At 55.4% G+C, this 19,327-nt stretch overlaps 6 protein-coding genes across 8 annotated transcripts; 2 read left to right on the top strand and 4 right to left on the bottom strand.

Annotated features, from left to right (window-relative positions):
- Nucleotides 1-4: 4 nt before the first annotated feature.
- Nucleotides 5-1,708, bottom strand: LMH87_010613 (uncharacterized protein; the record flags this gene model as incomplete). The annotated part of the gene is made up of 5 exons (XM_056197797.1): nucleotides 5-191; nucleotides 251-294; nucleotides 350-1,153; nucleotides 1,220-1,467; nucleotides 1,531-1,708. The coding sequence occupies 5 exons, from the start codon at nucleotides 1,706-1,708 to the stop codon at nucleotides 5-7; spliced, it is 1,461 nt and encodes a 486-aa protein (XP_056054810.1).
- Nucleotides 1,709-4,790: 3,082 nt separating this feature from the next.
- LMH87_010612 (uncharacterized protein) lies at nucleotides 4,791-6,123 on the top strand (the record flags this gene model as incomplete). Its single annotated transcript, XM_056197795.1, has 4 exons — nucleotides 4,791-4,793; nucleotides 4,949-4,965; nucleotides 5,026-5,039; nucleotides 5,126-6,123. 4 exons carry the CDS (start codon nucleotides 4,791-4,793, stop codon nucleotides 6,121-6,123), a joined length of 1,032 nt encoding a protein of 343 aa, XP_056054809.1.
- Nucleotides 6,124-6,605: 482 nt separating this feature from the next.
- Nucleotides 6,606-7,439, bottom strand: LMH87_010611 (uncharacterized protein; the record flags this gene model as incomplete). Of its 2 annotated transcripts, none has more annotated exons than XM_056197793.1 (3): nucleotides 6,606-6,812; nucleotides 6,884-7,226; nucleotides 7,429-7,439. In XM_056197793.1, the coding sequence occupies 3 exons, from the start codon at nucleotides 7,437-7,439 to the stop codon at nucleotides 6,606-6,608; spliced, it is 561 nt and encodes a 186-aa protein (XP_056054807.1). The 2 variants fall into 2 exon arrangements, with proteins under 2 accessions (XP_056054807.1, XP_056054808.1); XM_056197794.1 differs by having other exon boundaries at nucleotides 6,884-7,223.
- A 1,938-nt stretch (nucleotides 7,440-9,377) lies between these two features.
- On the bottom strand, nucleotides 9,378-9,878 carry LMH87_010610 (uncharacterized protein; the record flags this gene model as incomplete). Its single annotated transcript, XM_056197792.1, has 3 exons — nucleotides 9,378-9,559; nucleotides 9,637-9,649; nucleotides 9,708-9,878. 3 exons carry the CDS (start codon nucleotides 9,876-9,878, stop codon nucleotides 9,378-9,380), a joined length of 366 nt encoding a protein of 121 aa, XP_056054806.1.
- A 546-nt stretch (nucleotides 9,879-10,424) lies between these two features.
- LMH87_010609 (uncharacterized protein) lies at nucleotides 10,425-13,278 on the bottom strand (the record flags this gene model as incomplete). Of its 2 annotated transcripts, none has more annotated exons than XM_056197790.1 (5): nucleotides 10,425-10,485; nucleotides 10,544-11,074; nucleotides 11,631-11,988; nucleotides 12,159-13,036; nucleotides 13,139-13,278. In XM_056197790.1, the coding sequence occupies 5 exons, from the start codon at nucleotides 13,276-13,278 to the stop codon at nucleotides 10,425-10,427; spliced, it is 1,968 nt and encodes a 655-aa protein (XP_056054804.1). The 2 variants fall into 2 exon arrangements, with proteins under 2 accessions (XP_056054804.1, XP_056054805.1); XM_056197791.1 differs by having other exon boundaries at nucleotides 12,177-13,036.
- Nucleotides 13,279-15,066: 1,788 nt separating this feature from the next.
- Nucleotides 15,067-19,001, top strand: LMH87_010608 (uncharacterized protein; the record flags this gene model as incomplete). The annotated part of the gene is made up of 3 exons (XM_056197789.1): nucleotides 15,067-15,286; nucleotides 15,340-17,640; nucleotides 17,773-19,001. 3 exons carry the CDS (start codon nucleotides 15,067-15,069, stop codon nucleotides 18,999-19,001), a joined length of 3,750 nt encoding a protein of 1,249 aa, XP_056054803.1.
- Between the last annotated feature and the right edge of the window lie 326 nt (nucleotides 19,002-19,327).

Genomic DNA, 19,327 nt, shown 5'->3' with positions numbered 1-19,327 from the left:
ATCATTAAATTTTAAAGCGACCAATCAAGTCGGCACGTACGCTGGCGGCGGCTCTGGTACCCTCTTCTATGGCACCATCAATAAAGCTGCGCCAGCCCGATGCCCAGTCGGAGCTAGCAAAGAAGATGTTGCCCTGGCGGGCTCGGAGCTCCTCAAAGTGAGACGCCAGCAGGCCTGGCGCAGAAAAGAACCTGTTTTCAGATTATTAGAAGGTCGTCTGCTGCACGTTCAAGGCCAAGTAGAAACGTACCATGCGCCTTTCGCAAACTCATCGCGAGACCAATTATGGAAAACCTAAATCTCGAATCAGCACTCCTGCACCCAGCTTACACACACTGCGGGTACTCACCACTCTTTCTATATGCATTGGTGTGAAGCCGTGAAACTCGGAAATCGTGCGGTTGATGTCGTCTTCTGGGTGAAAGTGCTTATGCAGGCCCCCAAACGCCACTACGTGCGTATTTCCCGCTGGCGTTTCGCCGTCGCCAAACCCATAAATTAGACCATTATGCGGATAGCTAATCCCCGTAAAGGAGCGCAGGTCACGATCTCGAATCTCGGCATGAACTTTAATCGTCTGATTCACATGTCCGGTCTTAGCTGCCGCCGCCTTTCCCTCTTGCAGTGGCGGATCAAATGCTACAGCATCGAGCACATTGAGCGGTACCGCCGAAATCATGCGCTTCGCCGTAAATGTCCGTCCGCTCCTCGTCGTGACTTGTACTTTGTGGGGGCCGTTTTGGACGGATACGACGGGTTGGGAGAATGCATAAGACATATTTTTAGAGTCCAGGGCTTCGCCGAAGAAGCGCAGGGCGAAAGACGACTGGCCACCCCGAAATTTGAAGCGCACAAGGTGGTTGATACAGCCTTCATACGTGTACCCGCTGAGCGCCCACCAGTGCAGCATCTCGTAGAAGCTGGTGGTGGCCAGCGTGGCGCCGCTGCATAGCAGCACGAATCCCTCGAGGCACAGGCGCTCGTTAGGTGTGAGAATATCCTTGATCTCGATGAGACGGTCCGCCACGGATATGGTGTCGAAGCGGCGATCAGAAGGCGTCAGGTGAGCGCTGTGCGGCATTGGTAGGGCATCGCGACCGTCTCTCCCATCGACGTTGAATAGCTTTGACAGGCTTGTCTGCATTAATGCGTCCTAAAATTGTGAGCCTTTGCATTTAGGATTTTGGCGTGCTCGGCTATGGGGACTGGAATACCGTACCTCTTCCTCATGTGTGAATGACTGCGTACCATCCGTGCTCGCCAGGAGAAACTTATTGATGCCGCGCGAAAAGTCGTAGGAGCTCTCCAGCTCGTCCTGCATGCCGTATCGCGCAATTTCTCGCCAGATGGTGGCCTGGCCCCAGTACACCCAGGTACCACCCATCTCGTATGGGTAGCCGTCAATGTTGGATGACCATGAGCGGCCGCCGATACGATCCCGTGCTTCCAGGAGCAACACCTTGATGCCTACTCATGTGTCAGTTTCATTGCTTTTTTCTTCGGTGATCCTCAGCTTGTCCAGTCTGTTACCTGCTACGCTGATGTCGCGTGCGGCGGTAAGGCCGGCGTATCCAGCACCGACGACGATGACATCGAATTCTATATCTGCGGACTTAATGTTGGTGGGCGGTTGGATGGCACCGACGCAAGGAATGCCAGGGCGCAGTCCATCAGCCTTGGTCCAAGAGAAGCCATCTGTCGAGGTCATGACTCTGAGCTGAGGGTAAAGTCTGAAGGTAGCGATGGCTCGACACTACCTCAAGAGCCGGCTACTTGTTTATTAAGCCCACGGACAAACTCGTTTTCTAGCCCCTCGCGCATCAGTCGGAACATAGGATCAGCGGATAGACCGGTAAGACGCGTCATTCTCATATATATTCCTGACTTGGATGCCAACATCCTTGGCCTTGCCGAAAAGGGCAATTTCTTGAGATTCGTGTTTGAGGAGGCGGAAATGCCGGTGCCCGCCAGGGGGCCAACGGCGAAGCAGCATCGGCGTTATGCGACCATCATTCTCGGAAAAGGCCGTTCTTGGACAGCTGAATCTCAGTTGCCGTCGTCGCCGTTGCTAGACCTCCGCAAGTCATGCCGCTATTCCATTGCCTGAGGGCTTGGGGGGGCGAAGCGGGGAAGGCAACTAATATGGCAGATCCAAAAATGCTATGGAAAAAGTATATAGCCATCCAGCTTGCCTTGCCATCGGCGAACTAGTCAGAAAAGCTCTGCTTTATTTATTAACGGTCATGTTTGCCACCCCCAACACCACCACACTATCAGCCAGCCCCCCCGACATCTGCCGTGTCGGAGTACCTCTTTTATAGGAATTATTTTTTATCACCGGTGTATGATGCAGTGCGACTATGCGAATGCGATGCACAGAGTAACTTTTTTGGGAGTCCTGTCTCTATTAGCCCTAGGTGTAGATCCAACTGAGACTGTCCCGGCTGACGCGCCACACGCCAGTAATAACAAGATTGCCTTAAATTGACTGGTCTCCTTTTCGTATCAAATTGTATATCGCATACTCTATAGTTTCCCGCCACTTATTCTGAGGTCAAGAGACACAGCGCCGGGATTGATCAACTAATGCATGCTCTATATTTCCTCACAAATTGTCATGTCGAAAAGGCGTACTCTGAAAACGTGCATCATGGATTGCTGCAGCAACGACTATCGACCCTATCGACGCTCGCGATAGCATTTGCTATCCTAGAGTAGGGGGCGTTGCTGTTTGACTACGACCACTACAACGAATTACAAGGAATCTAGTACGTGGATTGCTCTTGCGGGGTCCATTGGGCTTATATTGCCGTCTGGCGTCTCCGTCGCCTTTCTGTACGGATTTCTGTTCTGCGTTCTCTGCAGCTTGTGTGTTGTTGCCAGCCTGGAGGAGCTGGCTGCGATCTGGCCAACAGCCGATGGTCAATATCATTATGTTTTTTGCGATATGTACGAAAAAATGGCTCAAGCTAGTGGTATGCAGACTGTGTTCCGGATAAGTCCAACTTCTGACCGCTACAGAGTTTCTTTGTCGGGTGGACACGGCTGGCTAATAGTTGTCACTGTGCAAGGAGACTTTGCTGGCAGGTTCATATGTTTCATTTTGGCATGCACGAGTCTAATTCTAGCAGCACAATTTATTTCCGCAGCCATTGTTGTCGCTTCCAATGACTCGTACCAAATAACACCGGCGCGCACCTACGGCATTTTCCTGGCCGTGCTATCCGCTACGACAGCCATCAATATATGGGGACTCAATATTCTAGGAAGCCGGAATACAGGAGCCTGTCAGTCATTCCCGTATATGTGCTTGAAGGCCCCATAATTTTGCAGTGCACTGGTCCATTTTCGGTGTCGTGGTCACCAGTTTCGTACTCTCAGTCAGATCTTCCAAAACCAATGTCGAATTTGTCTTTACGGACTTCAACAACGAAACCCGCTGGCCGGATGGAGTGGCTTAGATCCTAGGTCTTCTCCAGTCGGCTCTTCCCTCACCGGGTTCGACGTGGTGTTGCACATGACGGAAGAATTGCCAAATCCGAGACGCGATGCACCTCGAGCCTTGATATATGCCATTGTTGTAGGTGGATTGACGTAAGTCCACAGGCTTGATGCCTATTTTTGCATTGAAGTACTGATTCAAGGCAGGGGCTTGCTGATGACGCTGGTCATCCTATTTGCTTGACAGATTCCACAAGTATATTAACAGCTCCCGGCAACATGCCCATTGTAGCCATGCTGCTCCGCGCTACACAGGGTCGGGCCGCGGCCACCATTATCAGCTTGATGCTAAGCGGATGCTTTATCAATGGCTCGAGTGCAAGCATCACCAGCGCCAGTCGGCTCGTGATCGCCATGGCGCGCGATGGCGGCATCATTTTTCACAGTTTTTTTGAGCATATTGCGACACGCCTCAATGTTCCCGTCCGTGCGATCCTTTTTTGTTACGTGTTCAACGTCTGCTTTGGGCTGTTGTACCTGGTCCCGCAGGTTGCGTTTAGCGCCTACGTCGCGTCGCTTGTCGTCCTGCTCAGCTTGTCCTATGCGGCACCCACAATCATCGTGTTGGTCCGGGGCCGACAATTGTTGAAGCCCTATCAGATGACCAATGCGTTTCGTCCACGTTCGCCGTTCGATGAGCTCATGAGTTATGTTTATGTAACATTTCTTATTATCACATTAATATTAAGGCTATTCGAGCTGTCTCTCCGACAAAAAACTGACTTGGCACAGCTTTTTCTGTTTTCCTGCGGCATTCCCAGTGACGAGGGATAACATGGGTACGTCTCTCACCGACTGTGAAATTTTCTAGAACTAAAGAATGCGGGAGGATTACGTATGCGTTACTTCTCTGGCTCAAGTGCCGCAGCACATTTATTGGCCCCGTGAGTTTGTATCCGAGTACTTGTCTGTGAGCAGGTATGCGATTACTGACTGGGTTTAGAACTCCGATGCTTTAGCAGGTCAAAATCGAGTCGCTGGGTTGGCGCAGCTTCAAAAAGCAACACGCTCCAGGCCGGCGGTCCAAACATTTGAGAATCAAGGTTGATACCATAGTCATAGAAAATACGACCAACAACACTACAATGGAAAGATCTAAGTGGCTTGAATGTTAGTGTTAATCACTCCACCGCTAGCAGCCCTCTAGGTTGTGCGACGGTTCTCGGACCGCTTCAAGCTCGATGGTGCAGTGGTTTTCCATAGCTTACGCAACCTTTATTCACAGTGTATAAGATGAAATTCGTATATCACGAGCAAAACGCGACTTTCTTGTGATTTTATGGCTGGAAATGGTACGTTGCGGACTGTGCTAGGCGTGGGATCATTGGCCCCGCACTGTTGTGGTGGGCTTGTTTACTTGCACAAAGCTTTGTCCTGTGCCCGACAAGCTATCAGCTTCAAACAGCATCTTTTCGGCATCAATTCAGCATGTTTGCAACACTACCAGATTTTACTCCACGAGATGTACGTCTCCTTTCTCCAAAATCACCATGCCTTTGATCCTCGTTTACTAACGCGCCCCAGTCGCACTCGCTATGGTACACGTCCTCCCGCGCGCCAATCCGAGGCGGCCTGCCCGACGGGCCCAGAGGCGGCGATGTCGTTCATAATAACCATCATCAAGGGTCAAACGGGCATCACCAGAGGCAGCGCGGCCATATTCTCGAACGGACGGCGCTGGCGCGTCTGGCCGCCGACGAAGCATACATGCAACGACGTCGTACCAATGTGCAAAACTTTGGCAGCACGTGGCTGAAGCCACCGGGGCTTCCCAAGACCCTGCACCAGATGCGAGAGGAGAAGCGCGAGCAGGAGGAGCACCAAGAAGCGATGCGACGCGAGCAATTGGCGCAGGAACTTGCCGAGGCCGAGGCCGAAGCGGCCGCCGAGGGTGAGGACGCCATGGACGACGTGCAGCTCGACGGCGCCCAGGATCTGGACGAGGATATTCCCGATGCAGACGACGAGTTTGCGCTCGGTGGCGGTAGCGATAGCGAAGAGGAAGAAGAGGAGGAGGAGGAAGAAGCGGATGTCAGCGCAGCAGAGGAAGCCCTGCGGGAAGAGCGCCGCAACGATCTCATGGCTGCGCGGATGCGCATGACAGACGACGCTTTCCGTGAGGCACTCGTCCGCGGTGATCCCGACGGCGACGACATGTATGGCGGCGGGGAAGAGGAGCTCGACGCGCAGGACCAGGGCCACCTGCTGGACGAAGAAGACTTTGTGCCGAGCTCTCTGCTCGATGAGGGCGGCGATGGCGACTTGGATCTCGGCATGGACGCGAATCTCGACGACGACATCCCGGAAGCCGAGGAAGAGTACGAGGCGGGCTACGAGCATACAGACTCTGATGCGGCGTTGTCGAGCGAGGATGATCGCAGACGCGAGGAGAGCTCCGAGGAGAGCTCCGAGGAGGAAGATGTCGGGTTCGCGCCCAGGGCGGCGCCGTTAGTACCCCCGCAGAGCCCAACGCTGCGTGGCCATCGGCACAGACGCAGTAATGCTGGGGCGTCGACGGCAGGACCGCGTTCGAGCATGGATTTGAGCGCGTTCTTGTCACAGGATGAGAGTAGCTTCATGAATAGCAGCCCCGTGCAGGGACGACGGAACATGCGTGGCTGATTACAGCCCGGTCCCCCTCGTTTTTTGTAATTGTCTGATACCCAACGACCCCAGCGTGACGAGGTTAAGTATATAATTGCATGCACCATACGAAATCTATCATGGTACCTTGTGTCTGCGTGTGAATGTTTGAATCTCATTAATAGTGTAAAATGTATATATCCATCAAAGAATAATAAAGTCAAGCTTCTCGCGGTAGGACAAATAATAGTCGGAAATGTATCAAAGATAAGCATGGGTCCTATAACGCCGTGAAAAGCACAATGCAAGAAAAAAAAGTTGCTCCCCCGGATTCCTCTTCTATGTTTTGTCTTCGTCTTTGACAGCCTCGCATTCCATTCCTTTGTCGTTCTTTTGCGTACAGGTCGCCCTGTTTGCCTTCGGCGCTGTTCTTCTGTTGTAGCGTCTCGGTTGTTGTTGTTGTGTCTTGTTCTCTTCTCTCAACTTTCCCGCATTACTCGTCGTTAGATGCGAATCTCTGTCTAAAACAGCCAGACATAGGTAAAGAGTAGAATGACGGCCAGAAAAAACAACAGCCAGACCTTCCAGGGAATGCCCGAGCGTTGAGCCATGAGCAGCATCCTGTTCATGGTGCCGCGAAGCCGCAACCTGGTCTGGTCAAACGTATCATTCATCTTCTCCGCGAGCGCAGAGGAATCTCGAATCTCGTCGCCAATCGCTACCGTCATCTATTCCCCCGGAAAGCACTCGTTAGCATCGCCCTTCTCTCAATTCCTGTCTGCCAGATCAGCCCACTTACATCCTTCAACGTCCGCACCTTGCCCAGGATCCCCGCGACCTGTGCGTCGTTCTGGCTCTCGAGCTCGTTGAGCACCGCGTCGCTGTACTGGCCCTTTTGATTGGGCGTCGCCGACCGGTACACCCCGGGGCCACTACCACTGCCGCCAGCACCGGGGCCCATGTTCGGGTTGCCGTAGGCGCTGTAGCTGTTGTATGGTGACGGGCTGCCGGTGTTGCTGCTGCTGTGATATCCATAGCCGCCAGCGGGGCTGCCGCCGCCTCGTCTATTAGCATCGCCGCCGCCCGAGTACCCTTCGAAGAGGGCGCTACGGGAGTCGCGCTGGTGAAGACCGCCGAACCTGCTGTAGGTTGCGCCGTTAGTCATGTTCATACTCGTCGCGGAAACGGGCGTCGAAGTTTTGGATCGAAGTCGTTTCAGAGTTTCGTAGAGTATGCGCGCATCGTGGGCTGCAGGATGACGCAACTTGCATCTCCTCTCATTGCAAACAGGACAGCTCTCCAAAACTCGCTGATCCCTCTCGCTCCTCCAGTGTCCGCTCGTACCTTTGCGCCATGTCTGGTGTCGAGCGAAGAAATATAGGAAAGAAAAGCCAAGGCAGATGCCTTTGTAACCTTCCCAAGAGAAAATACTAGGCGTTAGAAGAAGAAAAGGGAGCAGGTAAAAAATATTAAACAGGATCCAAAAGCTTGAAAATTAATCGGCGCGCCTTATCGCTAGGTTGGGCGACGCCCCCCTCTCCTTTAATGGGTCTCTGAGCCCGGGGTACAGTGGGTGGCATGTCACTAAACCGTGCTGGAAGCCGCGGCAGCATCCGTCTCGAACACGGAACAAACAGGTGGCATCTCCGCGCAGCCCCATCACCATTGGCTGCGTCACCTTGCTCATCGATATGAAGAGCTTGGCCATTTCTTTACCAGTAGTATCCGTACGTGTCCGCATTATTGGCTGTTGTATATTCCAGCACCTTGAATCGAATGTTGCCATGGGGAAACATGCATATTGATCATCACTCGCAGCACAACCTGGTGGTCCTCCAACTCATCTCTCAAAACCATCACAGCAACTCCAAATTATGAAATAGCGTCGGATTCCACTTGCGGCCACTCCATCAAAGCCAAATCTGTGTCTTGCTGCGCCTTCCCACTTTCCCATTCCTCTTCAAACTTCCGCCTCGGGGCCTGCCTGGCCTTTCCCTTGCTTCCACCGAGGCGCTCATTGTTCATCACAGCCGTCTTCCACCAGCGGTAACTCCCACGGCCCCAAACACCATGTCCAATCGTCACCACCAGGCCGCGGCCTTGCTAGCATCGCTGCCAGCGGCTGTCGGCGCATACTGCGCGTAAACCAGAAGTTAACCAGACCATACTTTCCGCGCAGGTTGAGCTTGTACACGCTTTTACACTCATCGTCCAGGAGCGCGTCAAGCACTCGGAGCTGAAACTGCTTCTGCGCGGCGCCTACCCTAGAGGCCCGGCACCAAATGTCGTGGAGCCTCTGTATTGTTTCGATGTCCAAAATAATGCAGAAAACGTAGCGCATGTCCCCGCCCTGTGGATTCCCTTGCCTCTGGATTATCCAGCTTTGGAATTGGCTGCGTACCGTGTCTGTGGATGCTTCATTTAGGCTGCTATATTTGCTCAGAACTTCCAAAGTAGATCGGGCAAACACCTCATCGCCGGCTGTTGAGTCGTTTCTCCCCCGAGCCATGGTCGGCCAGCCGGGCTCTGCTGCCATCCCGCTGGGGAGTTTTCCGTCTCTCCTTTGCCGATACGGCCGCATTGCACCCAAGTCCTCTTGCACCGCGTCGTTGATGCAGGCAAGGGCGTTTAGTAGCTGCTGTTGCGGTGCTTTGTAGTCGGTGCGCACGATAGTGATGCCCCAGGTCCCTGGCCTGAGACCTCTGTTTAGCGAAGCTACTGTGAACAGACGATACTCATTGCTGTTGCTGCCTACTCTGCCGTCGCGCGATAGTTGCCTATCGCCCTCTGTGACGGGCTGCGGAATAGACAGGTGGAGGCTCATCGCTGCAGAATGCAACTTTTGGTCGCACCCAGTAAGTGTGCCGAGAAGTTTTTTTTTTGTAGTGCCAGATTCATTGTAAATGTTGACATTAGGATAGGTTCAGAAGCGACACTGAGTAAGTGGCTGTTTGTTGCCGCTCACGCACGCCCTACTCACCTCGCAGCCGCAAGACGCCGTTTGCTGCATGGCCGTTCGCTGTATAGCAACGTAATGTATTGATTGTGCTAAATATGCCTAGATAATAGCCAATCCAAGTGCTTCATAACATCATTTGCATTTGGAGGCTGAAGAAAAAATGCAGTCGTGACTATATCTCCTTTTTGTGCACCGTGTATAATGCAAGAAAATTGCCAATCCGTAGCCAACGGTGGCAGCACACCGCCACTATACTCGTCGCTACTTTCACATTGTTTTCTCTTCTAGTCGTATGCCAGTTCGCACCCTTAAATCGCACAAGAGTCGCGATAATTTAACCAGACATCTCCGTGTCCTGAGCAGGAGGCTCAAAATCCTCGTCGTCCTCATCGTCTTCGTCGTCGGCGGGGTTCTCGGCGGCGGCTTTGGCAAAATCAATCTTGGCACCGCGGGTTCGGCGGCCACCCTCAACAATATTGTCCATGTCAACCTCGTCGGCGCCGTCCTCAATGTCCTCTGTGAATAATAGAGTGTTAGCATCGTGGCCTATGATGTTATGCTCGTCGCGGAGTGGTGGGCAGTTCAAGTCGCACCTCCTTCGTTCTGCTGTGCCGGTTAGCATGTTATTGTTTCGAGCGTGACATGGGATCTTGAATTCACTCACTTCGCCCTCAAAGTCCTCATCGTCCTCATCCTCGTCGTCATCGTCATCCTCGTCGTCATCGTCAACCATTTGGGCGTTGTCGTGCACGCGCTCTGCGGCCTTGCCCTTGCCCTTCTCCTCAGCGAAGCCTCCGGTGGCGGGGTCGTGGGGGTTGGTAACGCCGTCAGACATGGTGATTGGGGTGACTGGTACTCGGTTACCAACAGGAAAATAAGCCGAAACTGTAGCTTCAAGGGACGAATTGGAATGAAAGAGATGAAGGAGAGCAAACGCGAGAATAGTACTGATAGGCGCCTGGGATCATGGGTCTTTAAGTCCCCGCCGAGGAAAAAGCAACCTTTCAGCATCTGTTTGGTGTCCCGCATCTGCGTAGCAACGGCGCTAGTCTCGAGTTGGGAAAAGAGCTGCTCGAGCTCCAGCTACACGTGACACGATGCCTCCCTGCAGTTACTTGAAGGATACTGACGGCCATGAGTTATTGCAGCAATACTGGCCGTGAGAGTCGAGTCTTGCAACTGCGACTAGATGGGCTTGTTTGCGCACGCAAATGGCATTGCTATCGCCCAACGATGGTAATTTGTGAATAGACCGGTCCCAGCCTTCAGACCCAACATTCACACAGCATAAACCATACCATCGGCCAGTCTACGGATACCGATTAAACAATGCCGAAAAACACTGTCGAGTGTATTGTGTATCTCAATTCACTGGAATCATCTATTTGTCCCCGCCGCCGCTCACAGCAATAAATGCCACAATCGCAAGCACCCACCAGTACCTATAAGCCTACGTTAGTATACCCTCGTCCAGCATCATGCACAATGGAGAACCCGTACTTTTGTAGCAGCGTCTTCTCCTGCGGCTCCTCGCGTTTTCCCTCTGGGTTCAACACCACGGGCTTGTTAAGCGCAGGCTGCGTCCCGCGCGCCTCGGGGAGCAGCACGACCTGGGGACCGAAGTCGCGCGTGTGGCCGGCATCGATCTGGACACCCTTGAGCGTTGCGCTGACCACCGCACCGCTGGCGTCCACCGAGACCAAGAAGTTGGGCGCGAATCCTTTGCTGAAGTTGTCGACTGAGGCCACCGTTGTCCCTGAGGACCACTTCTTGGTTGCCACGTCGTAGACGCCCACTCGGACTGTCGACGTACCGTCGGGTAGGTCGGGTGCCTCGTAAGTGAGCACCTCGGCAGTGGATGGCGCGGCGACGTCGTACGCGAATTCGGCGAGGGGAGTCGGCTTGCCGCCGCCTTGTACGGGCTGGACGTAGATATGGGCGGTGCGCGGCGTGGCCGTGGCCAGCGTAGCAGCGCAAAGCGCACCCAGGAGCGTGGCAAAGCGCATCGTGGTTCCAATCGATTTGTTCGAGCTGTGTCGGGCAAGATAGCGAGGCTCTGCGATAAGCCGGAGTGATGGCGCCGCGCGCGTTCGATGAAATCTGTTTGGCTGGTTGACTCCTCGGGCCAGGTGGTTCAGAAAGTGTGGCTGTAAAAAGCTCCGCTGCCAGGTACAATGTGGCGCGGACCGCCTGGTCCAAAATTTAAGTGGCGTACCTTATGTATTGTAAGGAGTGCCATTCAACCATCTCAGCACGAAAATTTAGGTGCGCGTCAGAATAATGATTTAAAAACATATAATCAAGCGCATCCAAAGGGAAGTAGCGCACATTTCAAGTTTCACGCCTTGGCAGATATCTGTGTGTTGCCAGCAGCTTTCCCGTGGTGATGCATTGTCGATCAATGATGACATTCGGTTGAACCAAGTTACCTCATGGCAGCGTCGCCACAAAGCCTGGCTGGTTTCGCTGCTTGTCACCTACTGTTTCAAAAGTTACTCTGGCTCGGCCGCAATGCAGAAATTCAACAACGTGGTTATTCACCCGATGGTCGTTACATATGAATATGCCGGCGAGGCAGCTGCAGTACCGGGTAGGGTCGCGTGGAGTGGAGCGCCACGCATTTTCTTCCAGTGTGATGGATGTTTCCAGCATGGCCGCCATGAGCGCGTTATCCCAGATACCCTCGCGACGGGGCCAAACCTTTATAATTTGCAGAATGTCCCGGCGAGTAAATGGGTCGCGGCAGCCGTGGCCAGCCCAGAACAGACCCTCCACTACCGACATGGTAAACGAAAAGGCAGGCGGCGCATTTCTATCTGCGGTTGCGTTTGCGCCATTACGAACGACCTCCAACAACTCTCTGGCGTCCACCACGAGATCCTTGCACACGGGCAAGAACTCGTCAAAAGCCACTTCTCCGACGTACACGTTGGCTTTAGGCCAATCTGCATAAAGTGCCAGTGAAAATGCAGTGTCAGCATGCTTTCTGCATCCACGCGTCCTGATGCCCCAGACACGCGGAGCGCGTCGAATTTCACTTTCCATCTCTGAAATTCCATCAAGTACGGCTGCCTCACGTCGGTTTCGGGGCGCGGCTGTCCCTTCATTCCCATACCTGCGTATTGCCACATACCAATTAGCGAGGTAAACAGCGGTTGAAATTCGTGGTAGGCGTCTGTGGAAGAGTCAAACGAGATATCGGTGCATCTGGGCGGAGAGCCGGGCGACCCCCAAGGCGGAACGTTGATGTGCTTCAGCCGACTAAGCAGCTGCATCTCCAAGTGCGCTATTATGGCGCCGATGGAATCAGCATTGAGCATGCTGCCACAACTTGTCGCCGACGATCGGTGATGCTCCCAGAGCCGCCACTGATGGAACAGCTGAATGCAGTTGCCGGCGTGCATGACCGCCTGCGGCAGGTCACCCTGTATGGTACTGAGCGCCGTCAGGAGCAGACTGGCCAATAGGAGCGTCTCTCGCTCGGCACGGCAGAGCTGCCTCCGACGGGTCAGCGCAATGACGTGCTGGATGACGGCCGTCGAGTGCGTCATGGACAGTCTCTCGTGCCGCGCTCTGCGGAACGTATCGACGGCGTGGTACCGCTGCGACTGATGCAGCGCCGTGAGAGCCAGGCTCGCGTGCCAGATGGCTGGCTGGACCTGGCACGCCCGCAGCACGTCAATGGCCCAGAAGGCGTGGTCGAAGCTGCCGGCGACTACTTCCACGATCTGGAAGCGGAGTGCGTCAAACATGGTCATGTCGGACAGGTTGACCTTGACACCGACGGGACCGAGCGTGGTGCGAGGCCGCTGGGCCAAGAACAACGACGGCGCTGAGCCTATTGCGCGGGACGAAGCCTCATGGGGAGCTGAGCCCAACGGCGGCGAAGCCGGATGATCTCGTGGCCGCCCGTCATAGCCCTCACAGACCCTCCCACCTGAGGCGCAGCGCATGCAAGCTGGCTTGATCTCGTCACATTTGACACGGCGCCGTCTACAGCACAGCGAACAAGGACCAAGCGACAGACGTTAGCGTGAAGACTCTGCTTTGGGGGCTGTTCCTGGGCCGCAGTGGAGAGCACATAGATCGACCTACCGACAAGTGATGCAGCCGGTCTTGGTCTTGGGGGCCCAAGCCCTTTGGCGCGGCGCATTGGTGCGCGCCTTGGTCCGGCCAGACAGCTGCTGCGCTCCGGGTCGTGGGCCCCGAGCTCCAAGATGCCCAGGCCCCTGCATTCTCCTGACACAGAACTCTATTGCTTCTTGCCCGGAGCGTAGCGATTGGGCGATTTTCACGAGCTGCCTGTGCCCAGAATAGCTGTGGAGTCGCTAGCGATGTTTATGCATGAAACAGTAAACATCGAAGCAAACAGGGCATAGCAAATCTGACTATGCGTGGAGTACTCCGAGAAAATTGGGCTATGGTAGCCAACAGAAGGATACCGAAAATAACGATGAGCTGGCAATGGGGGGAATAGGAATGTGTGGTAGCGACAAACAAGGCTGGTTGTGCTGGCTGGCAAATCTCGGTGACTGACTTAGACGGTTGCTGGCCACTGGCAAACGTAGCCTCATCGTGCCTCTAGTTAACTTAAGCCTTGCCAGTGCATCCGTCCTACACTCTACCCGGCGCCATCATTGAGCTGCCACCATCCCTAGGCAGTAGTCGCCGATGTTTTCATTACCCTTTCCGCCATCCGCAATCATGCTTGGCTCAAGAACTGCATCCATGAATCCACCGTTCTGTCCCTATGCGACAGCCCGCCACTGTCGGCCCATCGACAAGGCTCCCCAAATGCCGCCCTACCAGCTTCGCTGATTTGCGCCCAGATTCATGCAGAGCAGCTCCCACGGTTCCCAGCGAGAGTCGATTGTTTCAGCGCGATGACGACCCCACCAGCGAAGAATAATGCATCGCGTTGTTTCCAAAAATACCCATGCGGGCGGCCTGTCCGCTGCCACCCACGGAATGGACGTTGCGGTGCTGTGTGCTCGGCGCTCCACCACTGATGAATAGCCCCGCGGCAAGCCCATGGCATCCGTCACATCACAGTCTTAGCCCGCCAGGGCTACGACGATTTCAAAAAAATCAGTGTAGTATACTTGTTTATCCGAATAGGATTTATTCTCAGAGCCTGAGATGACGCTTGAAGAGGTATCCAGTATAGACTTTGCAAGGCCACAGCGCGCCTGGCTATGACCTATTCTGCTCGGATGATGCGCGCCTTGGCTCAGGGCACGGCCGTCGGCTGCCCGCTTCCAGCAAGGAACCTCGTCCCCCTTGATTAACCTCTTTGGGCATGGTATTCAGCAGCAGCAACACTGCAATTTTATCAGCTCGGTATGAGGAGAGAAAAAAATGCACGCATCGTCATAATGTTGCCAAAAAAAGATCAGTCTGTCTTTGGCTTCGAACAGTCCTACGTCAGTTCGTCGGCGCCATTGCCCGCCACGATCCAACTAGTTCCGCCGCATCATGCATAATACTTCCCAAGCAGCATCGCAAGGAGCATCGAAGGCTGGCAATCGCGACACATTAACTGTGTACGGATTACCTGTGCTACTATTGCATGATGATGGAGGCCCGAATAGGAAGCGGCGTGGAATACTACCGGCACAATGCTATTGTCAATGCGCCGTTTAGGTTTGGCATGTACTTTCTGGAGAACAGACATTTTGCTTAGCGCAGACCTGCTTTACATCCTAAAACGAAACGCTCGAGCTCAGACTTCAGTCCGCCTGCTGAGCGAAATGTCCATCTCGGGTAACCTCACCGTTTCCTGGATCATGCTTGGACGAGGCCCCAGCTGCGAAACGAAGGCCTTGTATGCCTGATGAGAGTTTTGCCAGCGAACATATAAACCAATTCACCTGCCTTCTTGGCACCACCTCATCTCTTCATCTTCTGCATCGACTCACCGAAGCAGAGCTCAACGTGCAGCTTTCAGTCGACATCCTTCTTTCTCACGTTAAGCACGGCTTACACATTCGCTACTACCGCGCTATTATCCGAGATCGTCTGTTATGGCTCCCGCCCGCCGCGTTCTTGCGGTTGCGCTCGCCGCCCTGCTCGGTGGAGTCTCCCAGGCTTCTTACACCGAGCAACCCGCTTGCCCCAAGCCCTTCACGCCTTTCCAGTGCGCTGGCTGTGTTGCTACCAAGGATGGTAGCAGCCCCTTCGACTTCCGCTCTTCCGCCGACCAGAGCTCCATGACTGTTGCTAAGTGTACTGCTGTTTGCAAGGGTACGTACCGCAATATCCCCGACATTACAACCACATCGCTGATCAAAACCCAGGTAACTCGTACCGTTACGCGGCTCTCACTTACTACGGTGTCTGCTACTGTGGTAATGTTGAGGCCGGCGAGCAGGTCCACGTCAACCAGTGCAACTACAAGTGCAGTGGGGATTCATCCGAGTCTTGCGGTGGTCAGAATGCTTTCTCCGTCTGGGAGGATCCCACATTCGGCAAGGGTCCTGATGAGGTCACCGTCGGTGACTACCAGTCTCAGGGCTGCTACACCGATAACAGCAGCCACGGCCGTACTCTTGGCCATCCTTTCACCGTTGCCGACCTGACCCCCGACAAGTGTATCTCTGCCTGCAAGACTGAAGGTTATGCCTATGCTGGTGTTGAGTACGGCGGCGAGTGTTGGTGCGACTCTAACCTGAACCCGTACGCGACCAAGGCCGGCGACTCGGAATGCAACAAACCTTGCAACGGTGACAGCTCCAAGACTTGCGGTGGCAGCCAGCGCATCAATGTCTACTTCGCCAAAGATCTCGCCTCAACTGAGCCCTGCACGGTCGGTCCCAACCCTTCTTCCAGCGTTGGCCCGTCTAGCTCCGCTACCTCGACTGGTCCCAGCACAGCTACTGGCAGTACCAGCTCTGCCCAGCCTACCGGCACCAGCTCCTCCGGTCCTGCTACCTCGTCTACCGGCACTGGCGGCCCTAGCAGCACCGGACCCAGCAGCACCGGCCCTGAGCCAAGCTCCTCCGGCCCTGCTACCTCGTCTACCGGCACTGGCGGCCCTAGCAGCACCGGACCCAGCAGCACCGGCCCTGAGCCAAGCTCCTCCGGCCCTGCTACCTCGTCTACCGGCACTGGCGGCCCTAGCAGCACCGGACCCAGCAGCACCGGCCCTGAGCCAAGCTCCTCCGGCCCTGCTACCTCGTCTACCGGCACCGGCGGCCCTAGCAGCACCGGACCCAGCAGCACCGGCCCTGAGCCAAGCTCCTCCGGCCCTGCTACCTCGTCTACCGGCACTGGCGGCCCTAGCAGCACCGGACCCAGCAGCACCGGCCCTGAGCCAAGCTCCTCCGGCCCTGCTACCTCGTCTACCGGCACCGGCGGCCCTAGCAGCACCGGACCCAGCAGCACCGGCCCTGAGCCAAGCTCCTCCGGCCCTGCTACCTCGTCTACCGGCACTGGCGGCCCTAGCAGCACCGGACCCAGCAGCACCGGCCCTGAGCCAAGCTCCTCCGGCCCTGCTACCTCGTCTACCGGCACCGGCGGCCCTAGCAGCACTGGCCCCAGCTCTTCTGGTCCTGCTACTTCTTCTACTGGCACTCCCGAGCCTAGCAGCACTGGCCCCAGCTCTTCTGCTCCTGCCACTTCTTCTACTGGCACTCCCGAGCCTAGCAGCACTGGCCCCAGCTCTTCTGGTCCTGCCACTTCTTCTACTGGCACTCCCGAGCCTAGCAGCACTGGCCCCAGCTCCTCCGGCCCTGCCACTTCTTCTACTGGCACTCCCGAGCCTAGCAGCACTGGCCCCAGCTCCTCTGGCCCTGCTACCTCGTCTACTGGCACCGGCGGCCCTAGCAGCACAGGCCCTAGCAGCACTGGTCCCGAGCCTAGCAGCACTGGTCCCAGCTCTTCTGGTCCTGCCACTTCATCCACAGGCACCCCCGGATCTAGCACCACTCCTGGCGGCAGCAGCACCACTCCCGGCGAGACTTCCACACCCCCTCCCACGACTTCGAGCACCGCTCCCACAACGACTCCTTGTAACCCTGGCTCGGCTAGCTGCACTGACGTCCCTGGTGGTACTAAGACTTGCCCCCCTGGCACCTCTAACAGCTGTACACCTATCGTGCCTCCCACTAGCACTGGTATTCCTCCCTCGTCGAGCACTCAGTCTCCTCCTACTACTACCACCGAGGTTCCTCCTCCCACAACGACTCCTTGTAACCCGGGCTCGGCCAGCTGCACTGACATCCCCGGTGGTACTAAGACTTGCCCTCCTGGCACCTCTAATAGCTGCACACCTATTGTGCCTCCTACTAGCACCGGCATCCCGCCCTCTTCCAGCACCGGCGTCCCGCCCTCGTCCAGCACCGGCATCCCGCCCTCTTCCAGCACCGGCGTCCCGCCCTCGTCCAGTACCGGTGTCCCTCCCTCTTCCAGCACCGGCGTCCCGCCCTCGTCTAGCACTGGCGTCCCGCCCTCGTCCAGCACCGGCGTCCCGCCCCCGTCCAGCACTGGAGTTCCTCCGTCGTCAAGCACTCAGTCTCCTCCCACTAGTACCAGCGTTCCTCCTGCTACAACGACCCCTTGCAACCCTGGCTCAGCTAGCTGTACCGACGTTCCTGGAGGTACCAAGACCTGCCCCCCGGGCACTTCTAACAGCTGCACACCTATTGTCCCTCCTACTAGCACCAGCGTTCCTCCTGCTACAACGACCCCTTGCAACCCTGGCTCAGCTAGCTGTACCGACGTTCCTGGAGGTACCAAGACCTGCCCCCCGGGCACTTCTAACAGCTGCACACCTATTGTCCCTCCTACTAGTACTGGCGTTCCTCCTACTAGCACCGGTGTACCTCCTTCGTCTAGCACTGGTGTGCCGCCCTCTTCTACCGGGGTCCCTCCGTCCAGCACTGGTGTTCCTCCCTCTAGCACCGGCGTGCCTCCCTCCAGCACCGGTGTTCCTCCCTCCAGCACCGGTGTTCCTCCCTCCAGCACCGGTGTTCCTCCCTCCAGCACTGGCGTGCCTCCCTCCAGCACTGGCGTGCCTCCCTCCAGCACTGGTGTTCCGCCTTCTTCCACCGGCGTCCCGCCTTCTTCCACTGGCGTCCCGCCTTCGTCGACGCCTGGGCCGTCCACTACTGTTCCTCCCACGACGACTACCAAGCCGTCTACTTTCACCACTTCTACCCTGTGCCCCGTTGTGATTACGCCCACTCCCACGGCTTGCGCCAACCAAGTCGGAGACTGGTGCCCTAAGCCCGAGCCTGAGTGGACCGATGCCGTCGGATGTCTTGCCGCCGCTGCCTCTTGTGCTCTCCAAGTTCCTGTCTGCTTCCTTCATGCTGGCCTGTTGAACACTGCCGGCTGCTTCGATTACGCTCTTCGTTGCAAGCAAATCAAGCTGTGCTGCCTCAACTGTGTCAAGGGCGGCTGCAGCAAGCAGACTTGCGATGTCACTCACAAGGAGCCTCCCACCGTCACCACTACTCTTGGACCCTGCACTTCCACCACACCTACGCCCACACCTACTATTTGCCCCCCCAGCCCCGAGAACATTTGCGTCGAGGGTTCCAGCTGGCTGCATAAGTTTGGCCCTGGCCACCCGGTTTGCGGCGTTCCTCTGCCCATCGTTTCTTGCAACGATGACGCTAAAACTTGGGGTAGCGGTGCCTTCAAGCTGTACGACAACTCGGACAGCAGCAAGTGCCCTATCTTCCCCAAGCCTAGTGTCAGCAATGCTTGCCAGGCTGCTTGCAAGTACCAGCTCGACCAGTGTCTGGCGACCAACGAGCTCACCTGCATCTTCAACAAGGCTGATGGTCTCTTCGGCCGCGGATTGGAGCAGTCCCCCGCTGATAATCTCAAGACCCACGACAAGCGTACCTTCGGTCTTATCAAGGATCTTATTTGCAAGAAGCAGTACGCTGCTTGTTACCTGGCCAATAAGAGCATCGACACCAGCAAATGCAAGAACTATTGCGAGAAATAGGGGATCAAAAAGAATGACGCCTTCAATGGTTCACTGTTAATATGAAGATGTCCCATTTGGGTGTGTTGGAGTTTTATTTAATTAGTTTCATCGACTTTCTTTAATCTTTTTATCTTATAAATACATTTGTTTACTGAACCGAGGCGTCCATTGACCAGCAACTGGCATGCTTTACAAATGCTCAGCTACTTAGGGCAAAACAGCGACGGGCCACAGGAGTGACTACTTCCCAGACTCCAAGCTAGCCAATGATACGTACTTGTAGTTCCTATCTACTGACTGCACCCCTGAATGACGCAGGGCACGTCTTTGCTACACTTTCAACA

The sequence above is a fragment of the Akanthomyces muscarius genome, chromosome 5 (genome assembly GCF_028009165.1).
Source record: "Akanthomyces muscarius strain Ve6 chromosome 5, whole genome shotgun sequence".
Lineage (NCBI taxonomy): Eukaryota > Fungi > Ascomycota > Sordariomycetes > Hypocreales > Cordycipitaceae > Akanthomyces > Akanthomyces muscarius.
The sequence above is the reverse complement of the archived record's forward strand: the minus strand, read 5'-3'. Positions and strand labels throughout refer to the sequence as shown.